The sequence below is a fragment of the Macadamia integrifolia genome, chromosome 3 (genome assembly GCF_013358625.1).
Source record: "Macadamia integrifolia cultivar HAES 741 chromosome 3, SCU_Mint_v3, whole genome shotgun sequence".
Lineage (NCBI taxonomy): Eukaryota > Viridiplantae > Streptophyta > Magnoliopsida > Proteales > Proteaceae > Macadamia > Macadamia integrifolia.
This window is the reverse complement of record NC_056559.1, coordinates 36,176,050-36,198,460: the sequence shown is the minus strand read 5'-3', so window position 1 is coordinate 36,198,460 and position 22,411 is coordinate 36,176,050. Positions and strand designations below refer to the sequence as shown.

Here is a 22,411-nt window from a genome sequence, read left to right as displayed (position 1 = left end):
TTTCATTTAAACCAAAAAAAAAGGCACATATATAACTCAAAGCCTAACTGACTAGACTCCTATTCATACTCTACATCTGAAACAGATTTGAGCCGAACTCAACCCCATACCCATCAACAGCTATAACTCCATATAAAAAAAATGTCTGTTTACAAAACTACCCCTAAAATGAAAATGAAATAACATAACTACCCCCTATCGGACAAAAAACCAAGGATAGGCCTGGTTCTCCTTGATGCAGATAAATCATTTAATGGGCTTATTTTATTGGAATAAGCCTTGGGTTGGGTTATGTATGTGTTAGGCCTTTGATCCCATTGGTTTTCCTTGTAATGGGCCACTTTAATGGGCCTAAAATATGGGTAGAAAATAGGACGGTGAGATTTAATTCATTAGTTTAGTTAGAGTCCTATTTTGAGTCTATATTCTTTGTTACTTTAGTTTCCTAGTCAATTTATGTTTCCCAATTAGTTTAGGATTGAGTTAGGCCTTACCTTTTTAGTGTTTGAGTCAGTTTTGAGTCTTCTATATAAGTTTGTATGGGCTACAAGTCTACAACATTGAACACGAATTTGATTGAATGAAAAAAAAAAAGCTTTGTACTAAAAAACTGTGAGATGCAGTGCTGTAAGAGAGCTTGTGTGAGATGCCCTAGGGAAGAGTGAGATGCTCGACCCAGCCATTCCCCTACCCCCATTCTTCCCTTTATTCTCTTATTTCTGTTTTGTTCATATTATCTGTCCCTAATCTGATTTTTATTGAATTTACTAAAGATCATACTTGGGATTGGATCACTTGATATTCGATCTTACATTAATTGATATCAGAGCCTAGTCAGACCAAAGATGGAGCCATGCAATTTTCAGAGAAAAGTTATTTCATACATGTTCCTTGATTGGTAAAAGAATTGAACATCTACTTTGATTCCTACAACCTGACAGAGGCACACCGACTTCAATATGCTTGCTCCCAAATGAGTGATTGTGCTCGAATCAAATGGAGAGTCCATGAAAGGCGACTTAAAGCTCAAGAACGTGAGCCTAGAACTTGGGAGGAGATGGAGTATGAGTTGGCAGGTATGTACCTATCTAGGCATGAACGAAGAATGTACTTCCCTTAACCAAATTTCCTAAAGCTACCCACAGTTGACAAGAGCATGAGGAATTATCGTCCCCTATTGCACAATATATTGCAAAGGAGCAACAAGAGAAGACACCTCCAACCAGTGAACCAGAGTCAGAAGTTGAGGTTAGTGTTGGTGAAAATCCAGCCACTCTTACTACCGAGGGAGAGAAAGTCATTAACGTTCCTATTAGAGAGATTAATGTGGATGAAATAGAAAGCAACATAGTGCAATTGTGGACAAGGAGATCGAACCCAAGGAGAATGGTGCTTCAACATTTGTGATGACTGTGAACTGCCAAGAGGAAGATCCTAAGGAGCTTGAGATTGAAATTGTGGAGGTCAAGAACACAGTGGTTGAAGGCGTACATGTGGATAATCCCATGGATACATTTGAGGTTGTTGAAGCTGAGCATGTGGAGTTCGTCATCCCATTAAAGTATCTTGAAGATCGAACTCCTCACATTATAGACTACATCCTTATTATCAAAGAGCTACCTGAATTTTTCTACTGCTTGATGAGGGACGTGCATCATGCTATAATCACACTCACACTATAAAATTCGAGGACGAATTTTTTCTAAGAGAGGGTGAATTGATGCAGATAAGTCATTTAATGGGCTTATTTTATTGAAAATAACCCTTGGGTTGGGTTATGTATGTGTTGGGCCTTTGATCCCATAGATTTTCCCAGTAATGAGCCACTTTAATGGGCCTAAAATATGGGTAGAAAGTAGGAAGAAGAGATTTAATTCATTAGTTTAGTTAGAGTCTTGTTTTGAGTCTATATTCTTTGTTATTTCAGTTTCCTAGTCAATTTAGGTTTCCCAATTAGTTAAGGATTGGGTTAGGCCTTTTCCTTTTTAGTGTTTGACTCAGTTTTGAGTCTTTTATATAAGTTTGTAAGGGGCTACATTGAACAAGAATTCGATTAAATGAAAATAAATAAATAAATAAGAGTTTTGTGCTGGAAAACTGTGAGATGCAGTGTTGTGAGAGACAATTTGGATGAGATGCTCATGGGTGAGATGCCCTAGGGAAGAGTGAGAAGCTCGACCCAGCCATTCCCCTACCCCCATTCTTCCCTTCATTCTCTTATTTCTGTTGTATTCATACTATCTGTCCCTAAATCTGATTTTTATTGAATTTACTAAAGATCCTACTTGGGATTGGATCACTTGTGATTCGATCTTACATTACTCCTTGGCCTAGGTTTACAAACTGGGTCATATCAATCCAACCAAGCTGGTGCAACTGCATCAAAACTAAAACTTACATAATCCTAATACAACTCAAACTACTACTAGTTTGACTAATTATAGACTGAAAAGAACGTAAGTGAACTCATAAAATGATTAGGAATATTGCAACTCGAAAATCCTAATGAAACTAGGACCAAACAGCTAATTTGACTTTCAAACTCTTAATGCTAATAGGAAAGACTTAAATCAAAAAACTAAATTGAACTACACCCCTTGGACTAAATTTGGGGCCATAACAATTGAGTCCCTTACAACTAAAAACATAAAAATAAAAAAAAAAGGATCATTAACCATAAAACATCAAAACAAACAGCCACTATTATTGATGTGTGACTGCATCACCTAGTGATGGTCAGGTATTAGTAGGAGCCCCTCTATGATCCTCAAACATTTCACTGAAATTAAAATCTTAAAGTGTGATCCTCTCTGCTGTCCTCTCTCACAAAGCAAATAGACCTCGGGGTCTGGACGGTTTTAATATGAGTTTCTTCTCCTCCTCTTGAGATATTATGAAACCAAACCTCATCTTAGCCCTTTGAATTTTCTTTCATAACCACAGCCAAATTAAGGGTATTAACCAAACCTTACTCTTTTATAACCCCCGCCAAATTAAAGGTATTAATTTGCTTCATTCTGAAGAAAGAAGGTGCTTCCTCATTGTCTGACTTCCGGCCCATTGCCCTTTGCAACCTTTTGTACAAGTTCATTGCCAAGATCCCTGCAAACCGTCTCAAGCTGGAGGTTGACTCTCTTATTAGTGCCAAGCAATAGGCTTTCATTCCCGACAGATCCATCACTGACAACATCCTTCTTTGTTCTGAACTTGTCAAAGGTTTTGACAGAAAATCCCACCTCCTCCCCCTTTCTTCTCTTATGAAAATAGACATTCAGAGCTTTTGATTCTTTTTCCTGGAACTTCATTAACAATGTCATGCACAAGATGTCCTCCCCCAAATCTTCATCAAATGGATCTTCCAGTGCATCCCCTCACCCTGCTTTTCAGTTTTGGTCAATGGTAGCCCCGCCAGCTTCTTTTCCTCGTCTATCGGCATCCTCCAGGGCTTTTCTCTTTCCCCTCTTTTTTTCTCGGAGTGGAATTCTCTCTCCCCTTACATCTTCACTCTTGCCCTTGAAGTTATTTCTAGAAGCATCCAATCTAGCATGAACCAGCTCCTCATCTACCCTATGTCCCAATGCAAATCTCATAAAATTTCCCATTTCACCTTTGTCAACGATCCCATGATATTCTCTAAATCTGATTCCTCCTTGGTCCACTCCTATTTGTACCTCTTTCAAAGCTTGTCAAGCCTCCACATTAATCACTCTAAATCCTTCTTGTTCCTTTCTGGGGATCAGTGAGGATGAGTTATCCTGCTTTAGACAGATGACAAAGCTCTCATAGGGCCAACTTCCACTCAACCCGTCCAGGTTAACGGTCCACCATTGTTACCCCATTTTAGATCGCCTCCGCAAAGGCTTCAGCTGTGGAAAGGGTAGCTTCTCTCCTATGCCGGACGTCTAGAGTTGATAAAATTTGTCCTTTAGGCTTCTCATATTTACTGGTCTGCCAATTTTGGGCTCCCTCAGTCTACTATTTCGAAGTTGGAGTCTCTCATGTGTACCTTTGTTTGGAAGGCTTGTGATTCAACCAGGTTTCTCCACCCTGTCAGTTGAGCTTCTGTCTGTCTCCTCAAGCACAGGACTATAACTAGAACTTTAACAGAGCTATAACAAACTTCTTACAAGGCAAATTATTTAAATGACATAAAATAAAAAGTAAAGAGCCAATTAAACAATAAAAGAATAACCCATAAAATACTTACAGACTGCAAGTCCCAACCAGGTAATTTTCCATATACTGAAGCTTTGCGTATCCTGTCCTTCTTTACTTCCCAAAGTTCACCAGACAAGGCATCAGTTGCCTTGGGAATACCACCATCAGTAACCTGTTCAGGATGAACATTGAAGTTCTTCAAATAGAACATTAACAATGGTGTTCTTCACATAGAACATTCTATCTGTTTGTTCATATTTGTTGAAGCACAAATATAAATCCTTTAAGCTAGGACTCACTTTTGGTTGTGCATCGGAAGAATCTTGACCTGAACCTTTTAAAGGAAGCCCAAGGGGTGCCTCCCCCTTTGCTGCTGCAGCCTACAGGAAAACAAACAGGAATTTAACCTCCACATTCATGGTTTTAATCATTGGCATCAAATACCACATAGCAACATAACCAGAAAAATAGAAGTAATGAACGAAATCAACTAGAAAAATAACCAACACATTAATGCAATACGAACCAGAATAAGAAAAAATTGAATAACTCAACCAAAACAAATTTGATATGCATAAAATTCTGGTGGATTGCTCTAATCAGCCAGCATAACATGTATGCCAAAGAAGATATAAATCTGACGGATAGATTTAAAAGTTATGACACAGACCTACTAGAAATAGGAAAGCTAGAAAGCTGGAGAATTGATGGACAGATTATGGGATCTAAAACAGAATTCAGTTAAAGGATTTAAGTAGCTATTCCGTTAAATTATCTGAAACAGAAAACAGGTTCGAAATCTAATATTTGAAGTAGTTCAGTTGCAATAGAATTTCAAAGTTCGATTGGAAAGATCAAATTTTGAAACCAGACCTATAACTAGAACTTGAAACAGAAATTCAGAATAGCAAACAAATGAATAATAGAGAATATTTTCAAAAACTTACTTTGTAATCAATGGAGAAGAAGAAGGGAGGAGAGGCGAGGAGAGGATAAGAGAAAAGAGTAGAAATCAGATATGGGATACCAATCCCATATGTCAATCTCAACAGCTCCAAAACTCTTAAAAACTCATATTCTTTACTCAAATAATCGCCGATTGACAGGGGTGCATTACATATATAATGACCACATTCCTAAATTAACTTACAAAATGACTCCTTATCACACTAACACACCGAATAAAGTAAATAGATTGAAAATAAAACTTTTAACTATTAAGTATCTAAATCTCAACCAATACTAATCCCGTGTACTAAAGTTTAAGGAGGGTATAGTATCGTATTGAAGATACGCTAAGATATGTTAAAGATACTCACATAAATGGACAAGAAACGCATTTTAGACTTTTGCATAAATAAAAAAAAAAAAAAAAAAAAATGTATCATGCATAAAATAGGAACCTCATACTGAGAGACAAGTGTATTCAATGGAAATTGTTCAAAAGGATGAGGTTTCTTATATGTAGTAATGGTCTATTGTTGGCTTTTTAAGAAATTTTAAAATCTATGAACAAATTGATGCAATAATTTATGTTTGATGCAATGTTTTAGTTTGTTTTACCTAAATCTACTCAAACATAGCAAAAAAAGAAGTAAAAAAAGAAAAAAAACTTGATTGTTTGATCTTGCCTTCCAGCTTCTTATAAAAAATACTACAACACTGCAAAAGGGATAGCAGTAACTTGAGCAATTATGACATACAACATTCAATTTTGTGGAAGGATCAACATACTTGGCTTGTCGCAAGGACAACACTAAATGGAAATGATGCCACCAGTTGTGATGATTTTTATAGAAATTAAGAATTAAATGGAAAGGACAAAACAAACGGAAGACACTTATCTAGCTGCAAGGACTCTGCAGGTGCAAAATGGAGGAGATGATCAACATGAGGATGCCATAATTTATGAAAAGGAGGATATAAAAGAATGGTAAATCAAGATTGTGAAATCTGTTGGGTAAAAGTGCAGTTGTGCTTCAAATTTGGAAACTTAAGTATTGCCAGCGAGAAGAACAAGCTTTGTTTTGAAAGTGAAATGGGTTGTAGATACATATCTACAGTATCGATGAGTATCAGTTCGCATGTAATTCAATTGTTTGGGGCTGAATTCTACGTATCGAGAGTATCGATATGTATGAATGAGTATCGGAGCGTACCATAAGATATACATAGAAAAATTTCAAAATACATGTTTGTATCGGTGGGTATCGTATCGATGCCAACGGATATTGTACGATATGCACCGATACTTCAAACCATGAGTTTACCCCACTTTGTGGGCTTATAAATTAGGCCCATACAATGGAATCCAAGAAAAAGGGCCAACCTATAATACAAGTTATAACTACCCAAAAGTCAATTTCAGCCCATAGAACTGCCACCATTACCTTGTGACCCTCCCAAGTTTGCACATAGGCCTCTATACGGGATTAATGTCTAATGCAATTGCATCATACATCCTTTGCATGACTAGTTACTTCAACACCAAAGAAACAAATAAATAAAAAGAAGCTTCATGGAATGAAACTACAACTTTGTGGGGTTAAACTCCAACGACTGTAATGTAAGGGCAAGTCCTGGGAGATGCCAGCCTGACAATGCAGAGAAATCCTCAGGGTCAAGCTTGAGCCTATTTTTCAGACCCTTTGAGAGAAGGGAAAATTGCCTAGAACTACTTGATAGGAGAATAAATTACAAAACAAGTAGGGTTTACTTTTGCAATTATTGTTTTAATCTGGTAGATTTAGGAAATTGTCCCTTAAAAAAGTAAGCAATTCCAGGCTTTACCCTTAACAAGACAAGGGCCAAAGGCCCACTCATGTGCTCACCTAGTTGTGGACACGAACAATAAGCAAGAAGCATGTCAAAAGCGCTACTATCAAAAGAAAAAAAAAAATCAAAGGCACTAAATGGAAAACAGGAAACTAATATTGGATGACTTGTGATTTAACAGAAGCTATGGCTCTATATAAAGCGAGGAGGAACAAGATTCCAGTACCAAAGCCTAAACCATTAAGACAAGGCTTTGTAGAGTTGAATCTTTGCTGATACTTCTTTACAAATGAAAATAAAGAAAAGCATACAGAAGCATGATTGCAAAAAAAAAAAAAACTTCGCTAAATTGAGATCAAATACATTATCAGTCCAGTAGTGATACAAAAGATCATATTTTCAATCAGGTTATGTAAAATAAACAGTAAATAGATAGAAAAACCCAGAAGCAGCCTTCTCATTCAAGTTAAAAGAAAAATTGGCCTTCTATAGGTATACACAGCCCAGGGCAAATAACCAAGTGGCTTGTGGACTAATACAAACCAAAGGATCTCACACAGTCAATTGGACAAACTCCATACAACTATCAAAATATAGTTTACTTGTGATGGATAAGATGATAAAATCTTTGGAAATTATCATATTTAATATACAACTACTATAGCTCCACTTACAGGCCCACCTTTACTTCCTCTATGGCAATTGTGCTTGGAACACGGCGGTGGTCTTTCCGACGAGGTGGCTCTTGGTCCTCTATGTCATCCATGCTAACCCCAGGATCAGCTGTCAACACAACTCTTACCCATTCCAAATCATTATCATGCTCTGATTCTGGTACTTTAGCATCCCTCGACTGCTTAACCAATTCCTTCTCTACAGAAAGACTCAAATCAACAAATTTTACTTTGGCCTCCCACAAATGAGCCATTGCCTGGTCAATAGCTTGAGAAGTAGATCTTGACAGCCTATCAGTACCCTTATGATACATATCTTGTGCACTCCATAAAGGGTATGCCCATGGAGGAGGCTTTGGCAATTGTGCATCTCCATTTGCTAATGGAATCCCTCCTCTAGAAAGCTTTTGAGCAGTGGATGTCTCCTTTGTATGACTGAACAGAAAAGGGAAAGATAACAAGTCAATTGTCTCATTCACCAATAATGCCTATTCTGGCACACAAAATCCACAAAAGAACTAGCATGTGAACCCTATCTTCAATTAGGTTACAAAATTCATAAATACCTTGGACTATCACCCTTCACAACCTCCACACATATCAGATAAGGTGCCTTCTCCCTAGAATTCAAAAGAACAGCTTCATCTTCAGGTATGTTAACCACTCGATACATCCCCTTTCCCATTGGAAAGCATACTCCTACAATTACATGTCAAAAAACATTTAGATGAAAGGGAGCATCTATAGTTTGTATCCTTAGGTAACTTGGTACTACAGACACCACTTGCAAAAAAATTAAATAACTTTAGCGTGAAGGCATAGTAATAGCATTGTGCACATAGTAACTCAAGACAATTAGTGATAAGACAAGTAATGGTAACACTTAATGCTTAGAACCCTGGAATGGACCACAAAAATAAGAAAAAGAAACCTCCTCCCCTATCCCCAATACCAATTATGAATTATCATACTCTTCGTTGGACTAAACCTAAGCCCCAACATCACTTTAGAATTTTTCCCAATTGTCCAGGAAGCTTCCATTTGCTCATGACATGGAGTATAAAATCAAAGGTAACACCAGTATACTCTAGTGATGTCAAGACTCAAGGGTGCATCTTGTTTCACATTTCATCTAGCCCCACCCTACCTCTTAATATATCAACTAGCTACTAAAAATAACAGGTAGGGGCTGTCCTGCCCGTCCATGTATCACACCCATAGACTTAAAAAAATTCCTCACCTGAAGCTCCATATTAAGGACAAGGAAAGTTGCAGTTGATATACCAAACTCATCCACAATCCATGTGTTCCTTTTTTCCTCCCAAAACTCAGCCCTGACCACCTCCTCCAGGAAAATTCCACTTCATGTATCATAGAAGCCTGTAATAGGTTCTCCAAGCCTCTAATGTCAACCTCACATTATCCAACTTTTCAAGAAATTAATCTACAGATGATATACCTCTTCAACACTTTCTTCCTCCATTATAACAAGAATAATGAATTTAGTTACAGCATCGCAAGGTACTTGGTTGAAGCCACTTCTTCATTTCTCTTGCATGTGTAGAAAAACAAAGAGGGTATCTACCTTTTAAATTGTGTCTAAGCAGTAAATAATAATTACTCGAACAGTAAATTGCCTCCCTAAAGTTTTGTAATTTCTTTTTCTTGATAATAAGTTTCATCAATTATCAGAAAAAGGATATTAGCAACATAAATTCACTACATGAAACCAAGGCAATAGGCTTCCCTAGTTCATGGTGCATCTTCTGTCCAATTTCATATAGATCATTCTTCGATCAGAAATTTTGTATTTGCATTTTCAAATTTTTTGATTAAATGTGAGAAACAACTCAATTACAAATCAAATACATGCAATGTGTTACAAGAAGTCAAGATCAAAGGGAAATACCTCCGCTATTTTGAGCATCGGCTAGGAGTGAATTGATTTCTGCAAGTGACTAGAAATACAAGATTGAAAATACCAGTAAGATGACAAATAGATAACCAAACAAGTACATCCCAACCCACTCACCCGGGCAAAAGAAAAATCCAAATATAAAGAAAGAGAAACTGAATCGCATAAAAAGACCAACAATGCAACAAAAAGTATATCCAACCTCATGGAGGGCACTTTTACGATCTTCAATTGGAAATATATCGACCAAGCCATACGAAGTCTCACACAGTGATTGAACAAATTCCAGTGAAACATGATATGTCCCTTTGCGAATCTGGGCCGTCATATTATTGGGAAGTGGAGGCCTTGTATGCAATTTTTCGTTACGCTGCCTTGGTGAGCCTGGACGCTTCTGCCAAATTATAAGCACATTAACGAACATTACAGGAATGTAATGATTTTCATTCAAAAGATGCTTTAAGATCCTTTTTTAAGGTATCTATCTATACCATCGACCCCCTTTTCTCTTCTTCCTCTTCTTTTGGTGACATCAGAATAAGCAAAAGAGGCAAGCATCATTTTTAAATGCCACTAGTTACAATTGCAACATTATCACATTTAAAATGGCACAATGCAATAAGTTAATCTAAAGAAGAATGCCATCAAAGAATTGTATAAGGAATAATGAATATAAAAGAACCACTGATGTGATTGGAAGTAAAGAATGTAGCATGCTTTGGTGTAGTAATAGACCAAAATAATCTAACTATGAGATCTTAGGGCCTCTAATATATATCTTCTCTGTGATGCAGAAATAAAGTCTTACTAGCATAGGAAGTCCAAGAAGAACAAGGCAGCCCAGTTCCATTTTAAACCCGCTTAACGTGGCCTGGGTCCACTTTGTTTTAATTTAAGTTGCTTTGTTTTCTTTTGAGTACTTTAAATTCCAATTGAACCAGTGGTCCAGTAGTCCAGTTTAAGTTGTTATTTTTCTTTTATTTTCTTTAGAGTTTTAAGTTGGGTCCACATTATTTTAGACTTTTAAAAGGAAATGGGACAGCTTGTAAGGACTAAGAAGGGCACAGCAAGGGGGTTCCTTAGTCCATTTCAAATTCTTGTTTATTGCTGTTATAAATAAAGAAAGGGGGCTCTTCTTTTGCCCACATTTTCTGTTTTCAAGACTGTTATGTTGCTGGCTCTGTGGTGATTCAGTCCTCTTCCTTGTGGTGCATCAAGGCCTCGATTGGTGGTGAATCCAATCAACTCCTTGCGGTAGGAAGCCCAGGTTCTGCCCTCTAATCTCTTTCATCTCTTCTTGAACAATATCAAAACTTTTTCTGTTCTACCCTGTAGTTAAGATTCAGTTTTATGTTCCTGCAATAGAGCGATCCTCATTACATCAGGTTTGCAGGAAAATCAAGGAAACCAGGGTCTGATTTACATTTTGATTTCCGAAAACTCTTAAAGTTAGTAATCCTATTCCCAGTGGATTCGATAATTGCTATTTTGGAGGCTATGCAAGAACTCAGATTTGCTCATCTATTAAATCTATAATCATAGCATAGATTGACTATTAAGTCTATAATCAATAGCATAGATTGACTAACTGTTAGGTGTATTGAGCCTGAAATCTGATCATTCAAACAACTTGTTGCTTGGCTGATTTTGAGTTTTCCTAGTTCCATAAGGACTTGTCTCCAGCACTTGGATCTGGTTAATATTCTCAACACAACTGTTCTAAGCATTAAGAGAAACACTCAACCAGGATTATCCATCTGAATTCTGGATTTTGCTTGGTGACTTTTCTCCTCAATTCAGGAAATTTTCTTGTTTTATGGCCATGTTCTGTTTGCACTGACTTGCATATATCAGAACCACAATAAGTGGTGTCAGAGCTTATGGCAGAGAACAATGCAAGGACTCCAGACAACTTCATGATCCTTAAAATAAGATAGTTGAGATGTTACAACAATTGACCACCAAACAAGACGCATTGCTGACCAGGACTGCAGTAGAGAATAGAATTATTACTCCTATCCAAGGTAGTTTTGCACCTCCTGAAGGTGAGACGAAACATCCAACTCAGCCTACGGCTAATAATCATACACAATGGTTCATGGACAGAGGACCACAGAGGGTTCACAAAACCCAAGCATATTTTGAAGATCACATGCATGCATACTTTAATGGTGGTACACTCCAAAAACACTTTGATGATACATAGAAGGTCAAACTAGAACTGAAGGAGTATAGTGGGAAGCATGACCCACAGGTATTCTATGACTAGTTGGCAGCCTTAGATGATTATTTTAATTGGTTCAAACAATCTGAAACAAGATGAAATTGAACAAAACTTTTTGGTGCAGCATGTGAATGGTGGAGAACTTATGAGAGGAAGCCAGAGAATCGTGGACCTTGTGGCAGAGCACCCACTATGTGGAAAGAAATGAAAGAAGAGCTGAAGGATAAATACTTACCACAGACCTTTAGAGATTGACTGCCAGATCAATTTCATTCTATTTGTCAAGGAACTTCTTCAGTAGCAGAATATATGAACAAGTTTGACTCCCTTTCTTCTTGTACCAGCATTGAGAAAGATGATATGCAACTACTATCCCGGTTTAGATTGGGACTGAAGCCTAATGTCAATAAAGCAATTGCAGTCACAGGTGTTCATAGTCTTCAAGATCACTTTGAGAAGGCTATGCATGCAGAAGAACTACTGACATCCTCTGTGAGTAGATATTGGTTTCAAGATGGGGAGAACCGAACTAGAATCACAAACCAGGTCCTACATGTGCCACAGCTCCTACACGTTTCGATAGTAAAGGGACTGCACCTATGACCAGTACTAGCAAAACACAGTGTTATCATTGTCAGGAACATGGACATGTTGCAAAAATCTGTCCACTTCGACAGAAAGATAATGCAGCTGCTAATGAGGAGGAAGACGCTGTTAATGATGACTTTTTTCCCCATCCACTTGCTGATGATGAGAATGCTGGTGCTGCTAATGATGATGATGTGAATGAGGAAGCCTATGCTGTTCATGTGGTCAGCTGCATCCTAGTGGCCGAAACCAAGGGAGAGGATTGGCAACGTCATTGCATCTTCTACACTCATAAGTGCTCAGAAAATAAACCAGTTTAAGTGATTTTAAATGGTGGCAGCTGTGTCAATGTTTCTTCAAAAGCTTTTGTAGAGAAGGCAAATTTACAAATTGAAAAACACCCACAGGCTTATAAGTCTTTCTTCTTAAACGGCAGTACATTGGAGGTAAATCAAAGGTGTTCAATGCCATGAAATCCATCATTATGAGGAAGAAGTGCGGTGTTATGCTGTGCCTATGAAGCTGATATATGTATTACTTGGACGGCCATCGTTATATAACAATGATGTGATGGTGGGAGGTATGAAGAATCAGTGTGTGTTCCAATTCAAAGGGAAGTGTACTCTATTTCACCCTATGAATGTCCCAGCTGAAGAAGTCAAGCGTAAGCCATTGAGAACTAATCAGAAGGATGTTGATACTGGAAAGAAGGTGTTAACCATCACACAAAAGGAGTTTATTAAGTCTAGTCAGGATTCGGGGTTTATTTTGGCCCTTGATACTAGGGAAGTGACCCCTCAAGCAGAGATTAAGCTTTTCAAGCCAATAAGGACCTAATCTCCGAATTTTTAGATTAAGTGCCTGAAGACCTGCCAGATGAATTGCCACACGTGTGACATACAACACACTATCAACTTGGTACCTAGTTCAGCATTGCCAAATCTACAGGCTTACCATCTTAGCCCTACAGAGCATGAGTTACGATGGTCTCCAGACAACTATATTGATCACTTAAGGCAAGTCTTGAGATTACTACACAGTGAAAAACTCTACATTAATCTCAAGAAGTGTTCCTTTAAGCCACCCAAGGTTATATTCCTTGGATTCATAGTCTCTTCAAAAGCAGTAGAAGCTGATCTTGAAAAAATCAAGAGCATCCTAAACTAGCCAGCACCAAAGACCATTACTGAGGTCAAAAGTTCCATGGCTTAGCATCTTTCTAAAGTTATTCGCATATTTTCAGCTCAGTCATGGCACCTATCACTAAATGCCTGAAGCAAAACAAAGGCAAATTTGAATTGGCAGCGGTGGCAAACAACGCTTTTATTCTTATCAAGAAGAAGATGACAGAGGCCCCTGACCTATGGTTACCATACTTTGAGCAACTGTTTGAAGGTGCTACATATGCTTCACAGATCGTTCTGGGAGGAGTCAGCATATTGCTTTCTATAGCGAAAAACTTAATGATGCTAAGAGACGTTACTCAACTTATGACCTAGACCTCTATGTCGTAGTTCAATTGTTACGCCATTGGACACGCTATCTTATCGGTAAAGAGTTCATATTATATATATTGATCACGAGGCGCCTATGCACCTTCGTAGTTCACTCTCAAAAGTTGGTTAGCAACCAACATGCGAAGTGGGTGGCTTGCTTACAAGAATTCGCTTTTGCGTTGACGTACAAGGCTAGCAAAAAGATATTGTTGTGGATGCACTAAGTTGCAAGTGTTAACTCTTTAACACATTCTCCAGTACATGTACTTAGTATTGATCAGATAAGAGGGGAATATGCAGATAATAAAAATTAGCAGTGCAGAGTGCAGACAGCACCCAAAATACTCCATTCACGATGGGTACCTGTTCTTAGGGACTCAGTTATGTATCCCTAACTCATCCCTATGACACCATATTATTCTGGAGTTCCCTGGGGGAGGTTTAGGAGGTCACTTTGACAAAGAACAAGACTCTTATTCAGGTCACTGATCACTACCATTGGCAGCACATGCCAAAGGATGTCAATCATGTGATAAAAAAGGTGTCGTCTATGCCCACTTGCTAAAGGAACTAAATAAAGTAAAGGTGAGTGTCATATATGTCAGCTTGCTAAAGGAGCTAAACAGAATAGAGGTTTGTACTCACCTTTACTAGCTCCCCATGCACCCTGGTTGCAATTAAGCATGGATTTTGTACTCAGGCTAACTCCTGCTCATGAAAGATATGACTCTATTATGGTGGTAGTTAAATTTTTCTTGAAGATGGCCCCTTTTCTTTCTTGTCGCAAGATTTTATTTATGCCTACCATATTACTAAAATACTCTTCAAAGAAGTGGTGTGACTACATGGGTTGCCAGAAACTATTGTTTGGATCGTGATGTCAAGTTTGTGAGTTATTTTGGAAACCCCTATGATGAAGACTAATACCAAGTTGCAGTTTTCAACCTTTTTCACCCATGAATCAGTGTAAAAACATAGGTGGTAAAAAGGATTTTGGGAAATTTGTTGAGTTCGAGACATGAGAAGACTTGGCCAGCCATCAGCATATTGCAGAATTTGCTTATAATAGCTCAATGAACAGGAGAACTGGACATATTCCATTTGAAATACTTTTTTTGGAATTCAGCCTCGAAAGCTTATCAATGTTGTTCCTTTTCCACCCCAAGCTCAAATCAGCTTTGAAGCTGATGAATTCTTGCGCCATATTACAGAGGTGCATGCACAAGTTCAACGGCAGATAGCTTTGAATAATGATGTTTATAATGCTATAGTTGATCGTCATCGAGTTGGAAATGGTGCAAGGATCGATTCAAGGGAGGAGAGAAGGTAATAGGTGAGAAGAGAATATGAGGGGAAGAGAAGAGAGAAGGAGATGTGCAACCGAATGTTGGAGAGAAAAGACTCCTCTCCTCGATCTGATTTACTAAGTTAAGTCCCCATAGGACTGAGTTAAGTCATTCCTCCTCCTTTGGTACTTTATGGAGTACCTTACTGATGCTGGTCTGCATCACAACCCCAAATAGAAAGATAGAATGCACAAAGTAAATTTCATTTCTTATCATTTTGTATGCAGGGAGGTGAGTGGGCTTCACGATTTTGTAAAAAGGGCGTACTCAGTGCACAAGGCTCCTGCCACTCCAGGGTTTTGGGCTTAGCAATTTTGTGTGAGTTAAAATTTAATTTAACAGAAGAATCAAGAGTCTCCATAACTTCTTGAATCGTGAACAGAGAACATGCTTCCTAGAAAGTATGATAACCAAATTTCCAACTTCTGAAGTAATCCCAACTGCTTGTATAGTAACTCCTCACGAGAAGTAGCAACAGCACAGATCACATAATTTCTTCATACCATGAATTCTTAGTATTTGCCATGATATATAAATCTAAATCATTCCAATGCATGGTAAAAGTGGATAAGCAACTCAGAGAAAGAGAGCAGTGCACAAAGCAAGAGCAACAAAATTGATGGCCTCATTTATAATCATCAATGTGTTCATATAACAGCAGAAAATCAATGGTTTTTGTTTCACACTGACCTCTTTATGTTTCTTCAAACCAAACAGTTCTGAATCTTCCACAGAACGATCCCGGTCCAAAAAGAGCTTCCGGAAAAAATTCTCTGTTCCTGGACTACTTTCAATTGAATCACCAGAATTACCATTTCCGTTGGTTATTGCCACTTTAGCTTCTTCCGGATGAACACGAAATAATCTGCGGAACAGTGAAAATTCAGAATGCTCTTCTTCTTCGGCAGTATTCCCCTTATCTTCAGCTTTAGCTTCTTCGGGATGAACACGAAATAATCGGCGGAATAAAGAAAATTCCAAATGCTCTTCTTCTTCGGCTGTATTCCCTTTATCTTCATCACCAGTTCTATCATTCCCATCTTTCTTGTCCTCAAACTTCTCCTTAAAAAACTTTCGGAAGAACCCTTCTTTTTCATCATCTTCAGACTTGGAACCTGTTTTCTCCGAATCATTTTTGCTATCACGAAACAACCTCTTAAAGAACCCCTCAGAGCTCGACATCAGCTCCTCATCCTCATCTTTACTGTCTCTTAGAAGTCTCCGAAAGAACCCATCCTTCTCTGAATCTTCTTCGTCCTTGTCCACCGATTTCCTGAAAAGCAGGGCATCCCGGACTTTTGGCCCAGGGATTAATTTCTTGAAGAGTTTATTCTCGTCAGGGGAGGGTTTACTAACCTCTTCCTGCGAAGAGTTGCTTGCTGATGAAGGCGAGAAAGAGAAAGATCGTTGGGTTGGAGGTGATGAAGTAAACGACAACAACCGTTGTTTTGACGAGAGAAGCTTGTTCAGAACTTGGTTTTTGCTTATAGGGCTTGTTGAGGGGTTCTGAGGACGTATGAGGGGGGGCCACTCGCCCATCAGAGTCGCTGCTATCTGACATTTTTCCTGAATCCTACTAATACCCTCATTTTCATCCGAGTCCTCAAGTTCAGCCATTAAGAACCAATGGACCTTCAGTGCAATCTGTAGAGACTTGGAACAAATATCGATGACGAACTTATCCAATGATGGGCTTGGCTTATTAAGCAGCATGTAGCAAATCTGGAAGAGATAGCTCTCAATGCCCGACAAAGGAAGAGTGTACATGCGGTTACAAAGGTAATCCCGGACGCCTGGGTGATCATGCTTGTAGAGGTAACTGACTGCAATCCACTCACAGAAGAATGCCGAGTCAAAGAACCGTATGAGCCAACCATTCTCCCCACTCTCACTAGTCGGATTGGTACGTGTAATCTCACGAGGCGAGTCATCCAATTGCCCACGATTCAATCCCAGAAGCCGCACCATTATTAATCTGCCATCATACACTGCAGTTTGGCACCCAATCGAATGAGAAACCCTCGTTTTCGTGAAATTAAACCGATTCCCCCTCCTCAGAATGCAGACCTACGAACTGCAATGTAATTCCAGAATCCTCCACCTCGAAACCCTAAAACATACGCTTAGAAAGAATTGAAGTCTTCTTCAATTCCTTTACCTCAATAATGAACAACTTCCGGTGTAATTCGATCTGAAGATTCTATGCAAAACTTGATTCTTAGCCAGAAACTCTAACTTCGAATTGAACTGTAACCTTCGAATTCTCAGAAACCAAATAGAGCCACCAACATTGAGGATGGAAGCAACCGAAATTCAAACCGATCGATCCGGGATGGAATAGAGAGGATCTAGGAAATGGAAAGGATACTTCGCTTGCGATTATTGAGATTTCTAATGAACGAATTACTAAGAGAGCAAAGAAAAAGCCTCCTTATATTCCTTCTCCGTCGACGTCGTCTTCTTCGCTCGTCATAGATGTGACAAAGAGCCACACAGGGACATAAGCGAAGGTTGATTTTAAAATTTGTTAAAAAGCACCTCAACTAAATAGCAATAGGAAGGGTATGATCTTTTTAATGACGAAAGTCTGAATTACCGTATTTTGTAACAATTAAGTATATGTTGATTTCAATATTGGGGGGAAATTGTTACCAACAAAATTTGGGGGAAGATAAAAAATCAGTCCGATTAAATAACAGATATGTAAATTGGAAGACATTTGGAATGGAATACGTAAATTGTGTTTTGGTGTTTTTGTAAATTTATTATCACAATGGGAATAGAATACGTATGTGAAATTTGTGTTTTTTTTTTTTAGAATAAATTGAGTAAAAAAAAACGTAAATTTGGAATAATTTTGTGAACAACAAAATAACTCCAAAAACAAATAGATTTAAAAATTAGGATCCAAACTTCAAGCCTCTTGAACCTCCCACCACCACAACCACCGCATGATGGGAGAAATTATTAGCCTTCAAGCAAGGAGTATGTACAATCCCAACCCCACAGCTCATGTTATTATTCGGTCAGTTGTTTGTCTCTATTCTCAAATAATCTAAAGTTAATTGTTTTTTCTCATTATGATTGTGTTTATGATGATATAATGTGTTGTAGCCCTTAGTTGGATAACATCGTTATGTTAATATTTGATATTTATTAATGTTTTGTTCAAATTTTTTTCTCGCTTGATTATTGTTTGTAGAGAGTTATAATCTAATATTACAAATGATTTTCATAGGTTTACATCTTGTTTGTGCTCTAATTTTGTCTTCAAACTTTTAGATACAAGAATTAGTGCATGCAATGGCATATTATTTAATTTTTTTTTCTTAAACAGTATTTCAATTTTTTCATAGTTTCAACCTATTTATCCAACTATTTTTCATGATTGTTTGTAAGATTTTTATATGTAAAAAAAAAAAAAAATCACCATCATGTGAGGCAACCATTCTCATTTATCACCTTCATCTCCTTGGCTTCGTGTGCCAAATAATAATATTTACAACTTGTTTTGATTGATACCTTAACAGACTATTGCTAAAATATAAAAACGAAAGATATCTCAATCATCACACAAAATCCTTCCCATGATCAAATCATCGCATTAGTCTCCGAAATCATTTAAGTCATAAGCGTTGATACATATCAAACATTAAATATAAACGAACTCTCAAAATAATTTCCCTTACTTTTACCTTAATTGTACTTCTTGTCACATATCATAATTCATCCAATAAAATATAAACTTATTTTTTGTAAGAGATAAAGCATCCTACCAGTTTGATGTATGCAACATTAGTGCTCGAGGCTAATGAAAGGATGTGCAGGAACATCTTCAGCATATCGGATAAGGGGCAATTTGGTCTTTTTAACTCACTTGTGTTTAAACGGAGACAACAATAGATTGAGAGGGTTTTTTGCTCTATTTGTAATTAACAAGTCAAGCTCAACTTGCCTCCTTCGAAGTATTGATTCAACACTCATAAAAAGGAAGATGAACAAGTTACCAAAGAGAAGGTAGGAATAGATAAGAAAGGGATGATTAATAATTGAGTTTAATTTTAAAATTTGATAGATAGACTGAACAATTCATACCTTGATCAAACAATTGGATTTGCTAAAATCATCGCAGAAGTTGAGGTATCTGTTGTTAGCAATGTTATAGGTATCGATATCGGTATCGGTATCGATATCGGTATCATGTCCATCATCCATGGACAGGTCATAGGTGATATTGAAAATCACCATCATAGTGATCCATAGTTTTCCTTCATGTGCGAATTTAAATTGTCTGTGAACTTTACAACTTTCACTACATATGGTGAAAGTTATAATAACCATATTGGTTTTGTATGATTCGCCGCTTAACTGATGAGCTAGCTCCCGTGTAGCAGACCTAGCAAATCAGGGTGAAATTAAGGTGAGCGGAGAATTGATAGAAGCCAAAGCGAGAAGAAGGTGAGATAGAAGGAACTGTGAAAGGGATCTGATGAAATGGTAAATTGGAGATCATCTTCCCATCACAGAGGCTCTGCAAAATCTAAATTTCGTTTCAAAGCATCTCCCGTTTCAGTAACTGTTTACACTCTACTTCTTTTTGCTTTATCCATCATAATATTCATCTTCCACTCGAGAGAGATCCTTGAAGAAGAGCAAAATCCTTTCTTCTTGGAGAAGTCTGAATCTGAAAAGGTATTTTTCAGTCGATTTTCGTGCATTTGTTTTTTTCTCCCTAATGCACATATCGAGTTCCATCTCAAGTTACTGTATTAATTTGGTACGGAATTTCTGATCTACATAAGCCTTTGTTTTTTCCCTCTCTCTTTTTTAATTTATTTGGCATCGTCTTAGAATACCATATTTTTCAGGACTTCTGTATTTTAAGAAAATGACAGGTTAACCGACAGTACCAGATCGGAATGCTACCTTAATCATCCAAGCCAAGAGAGTGAACTACCTGCACATATTAACTAGGATGTACTGATGTAGTTGATTTTACGAGCCTGATTTTTTTTCCCCCACTTTCACAACAGTACGAAACAAAAAATGAATGGTTTTAGGCCCTGTTGGTAGTCTTAGAATGTTCTACACTTCTTATGTGCTCAAATTATCTTATTGTTATTGATGGCTGGAGTAGACTAAATCACTAAAAGGGTTGCATATTATTCAAGCTTTTATCCTTGATTATACAGTATATGCATACTTGCGCGGTCACTTGAATGAGTTGAGTGGAACGTTCGCATGCTTAAGCTTGTAGTTATTTATACTCGGAAGTCTCACCTGCCTTGACCTCGGGTAGACATTGACTGATACAATCTCCAGTTTTATGTTCAGAATTTGGTATCCATTTTCACTTGCAATCTCTTATTCTAAATCTGTTACGAAATTAAAGAATCTGCTTCATGTGTAATTTCATAGATTCTTGTAGTCTTTGGCTGCGTGCATTATGACCTTCCTGAGACCCTACAGTGGCAGGAGCCTTGTACACTGGGTACGCCCTTTCTAGAGGACGGGCCTCAGCAGTTGTAGACTTTGGCATTACAAAGTGTGTGCTTGCATATAAGCTTGTCTGCTTCCTGTGAATTCAGTTTGAGTGAGCACTTAGCCACTTAATGATGTATTGTGCTGGGTCTCTGGGTTGGGAAACTGATTCCCATTCTGTAGTTTAATCACAGAGATAGCTTCCAATGACCTAAATACTCATTGTTATTCTGAATTTATGGTACCTAGTAGGTTTTTTTTTTTTCATCACTTAGTATCTAGAGAGTAGAGAATGAGCAGGAAATGGGGAACTCAGCTGAGATATTACCTAATTGTGCTGAGTCATCTCTAACTGTACCATTTGAATAAAAATGACCCTCTCTATGGTACTGGCCTTAAGCAATAGGGTGATGCAAACAAGAAATTCTCTATGTCTAAATATATTTTGGATGTAAATTAATCACCAGAACAACCAAAAGAAGAGAAATTTGAATGCATATAGGAGAATTAAGTAAAACAAATGAACTAATCTTGTAATAACACAGAACTTCAGTAAAATGCTTTGACATACAAAACAAAAACTAATGTCGGTTTTGGTTCAAATGATCAATGGGCACCAAGCATTATGTTATTGGGAAATAACTGCTTTTTCTTCTCTCAATTTTTTTGGGGGGGGGGGGGATTTCAATTAATCAACTATGATCAGATTATCAAGCTTATCAATCCATATTTCTAGTTATTCTATATTTTTCCTCATTTTCCTTTCTTTTATATTTTTTCCTTTTCAATTAAAAATGCTATGAAGATGAAATTTAATTGGTGGCCTCCATCCAATTGAATATATTTTGCTGCGTATTGTTTTCCTTCACAGGTTGGTGGATGGCTAATTGCTTAAATATTATATGTAAATATGAAGCTGCTATGTGCTTTATTTTGCAGATATCTGATGATCAACTATGGGGTGCTTCTTTCAGCTATGGTTTCCACCCATGCGTTGTGCCTACGCGTGCACATAAAGGTTTTGTCTTTTGTCTTTTTATCCGATCTCTTTTGGGTTTACTTTTGGAGTCCTAGTACCCATACATGAAACTTGTTGATTTTTGTGTTCCCTTTGAGGGAGCCATGGTGATCCTTCCATGGCAGTATGACGTTCACTTTCTTGCATTCACCCCCACCCCTCCCAATGTAGATTTTTTTTTTTTTTTTTTTTTTGGGAGTTTTTCTTATGTGGTGTGGATTATGTTTTTTTTTTGGATTGGCATGTATGTGTGTTTGACTTTATTAGAAGCCCAAGGATGGGATCACTATATAACTGTGAGAAGCAATGGAGGACTGAATCAGATGCGAACTGGTGTAAGTCAGTGAACTTTCTATATATTTTTTCTTTATAAGTTTGCGGCCTCTAAATGTTTCAGCATGCTTTAAACGGGTATCATCTATATATGTAGTTTTTTTTTTCTTTCTTTTTCTGATTGTAGTATACTTTTTCTTACTTGTGTCTATTAGTAGCTGTCCAGTGTTTCTATATGACCAACCAAGATTACACATTTCATATAATGTCACACTGAGGCAGAAAGATTGATGCAGATTAATTACCAAAATAGGCTTGTTTTATTAGGAATAAGCCTAGGGTTGGGTTCCATACATGTTAGGCTTTCGATCCCATGTGTTTTGAGTGTAATAGACCACTTTTATGGGTCTAAAAATGGGGCTCTAAGATTGAGTACGGGATTACTAGTTAGTTTCCATTTTCA

The 22,411-nt window shown here is 37.6% G+C and overlaps 2 protein-coding genes across 2 annotated transcripts in view; one reads left to right on the top strand and one right to left on the bottom strand.

The window, feature by feature from the left end:
• The window catches only part of LOC122073217 (phosphatidylinositol 4-kinase beta 1-like), a 28,975-nt gene extending 11,277 nt beyond the window's left edge, over nt 1–17,698 (bottom strand). The window contains exons 1-7 of the mRNA XM_042637756.1: nt 15,867–17,698; nt 9,725–9,916; nt 9,517–9,565; nt 8,174–8,306; nt 7,616–8,042; nt 4,458–4,538; nt 4,208–4,330 (exon numbers count right to left, since the gene is read on the bottom strand). Of these exons, the coding sequence (XP_042493690.1) occupies nt 4,208–4,330; nt 4,458–4,538; nt 7,616–8,042; nt 8,174–8,306; nt 9,517–9,565; nt 9,725–9,916; nt 15,867–17,144 (2,283 nt within the window). The 5' untranslated portion in view covers nt 17,145–17,698. The remainder of the gene's footprint in view (nt 1–4,207; nt 4,331–4,457; nt 4,539–7,615; nt 8,043–8,173; nt 8,307–9,516; nt 9,566–9,724; nt 9,917–15,866) is intronic.
• Nucleotides 17,699–19,532: 1,834 nt separating this feature from the next.
• On the top strand, nt 19,533–22,068 carry LOC122072581 (O-fucosyltransferase 38-like). The gene is made up of 3 exons (XM_042636942.1): nt 19,533–19,868; nt 21,597–21,675; nt 21,943–22,068. Exons 1-3 carry the CDS (start codon nt 19,671–19,673, stop codon nt 22,020–22,022), a joined length of 357 nt encoding a protein of 118 aa, XP_042492876.1. The 5' UTR covers nt 19,533–19,670; the 3' UTR covers nt 22,023–22,068.
• Nucleotides 22,069–22,411: the final 343 nt, after the last annotated feature.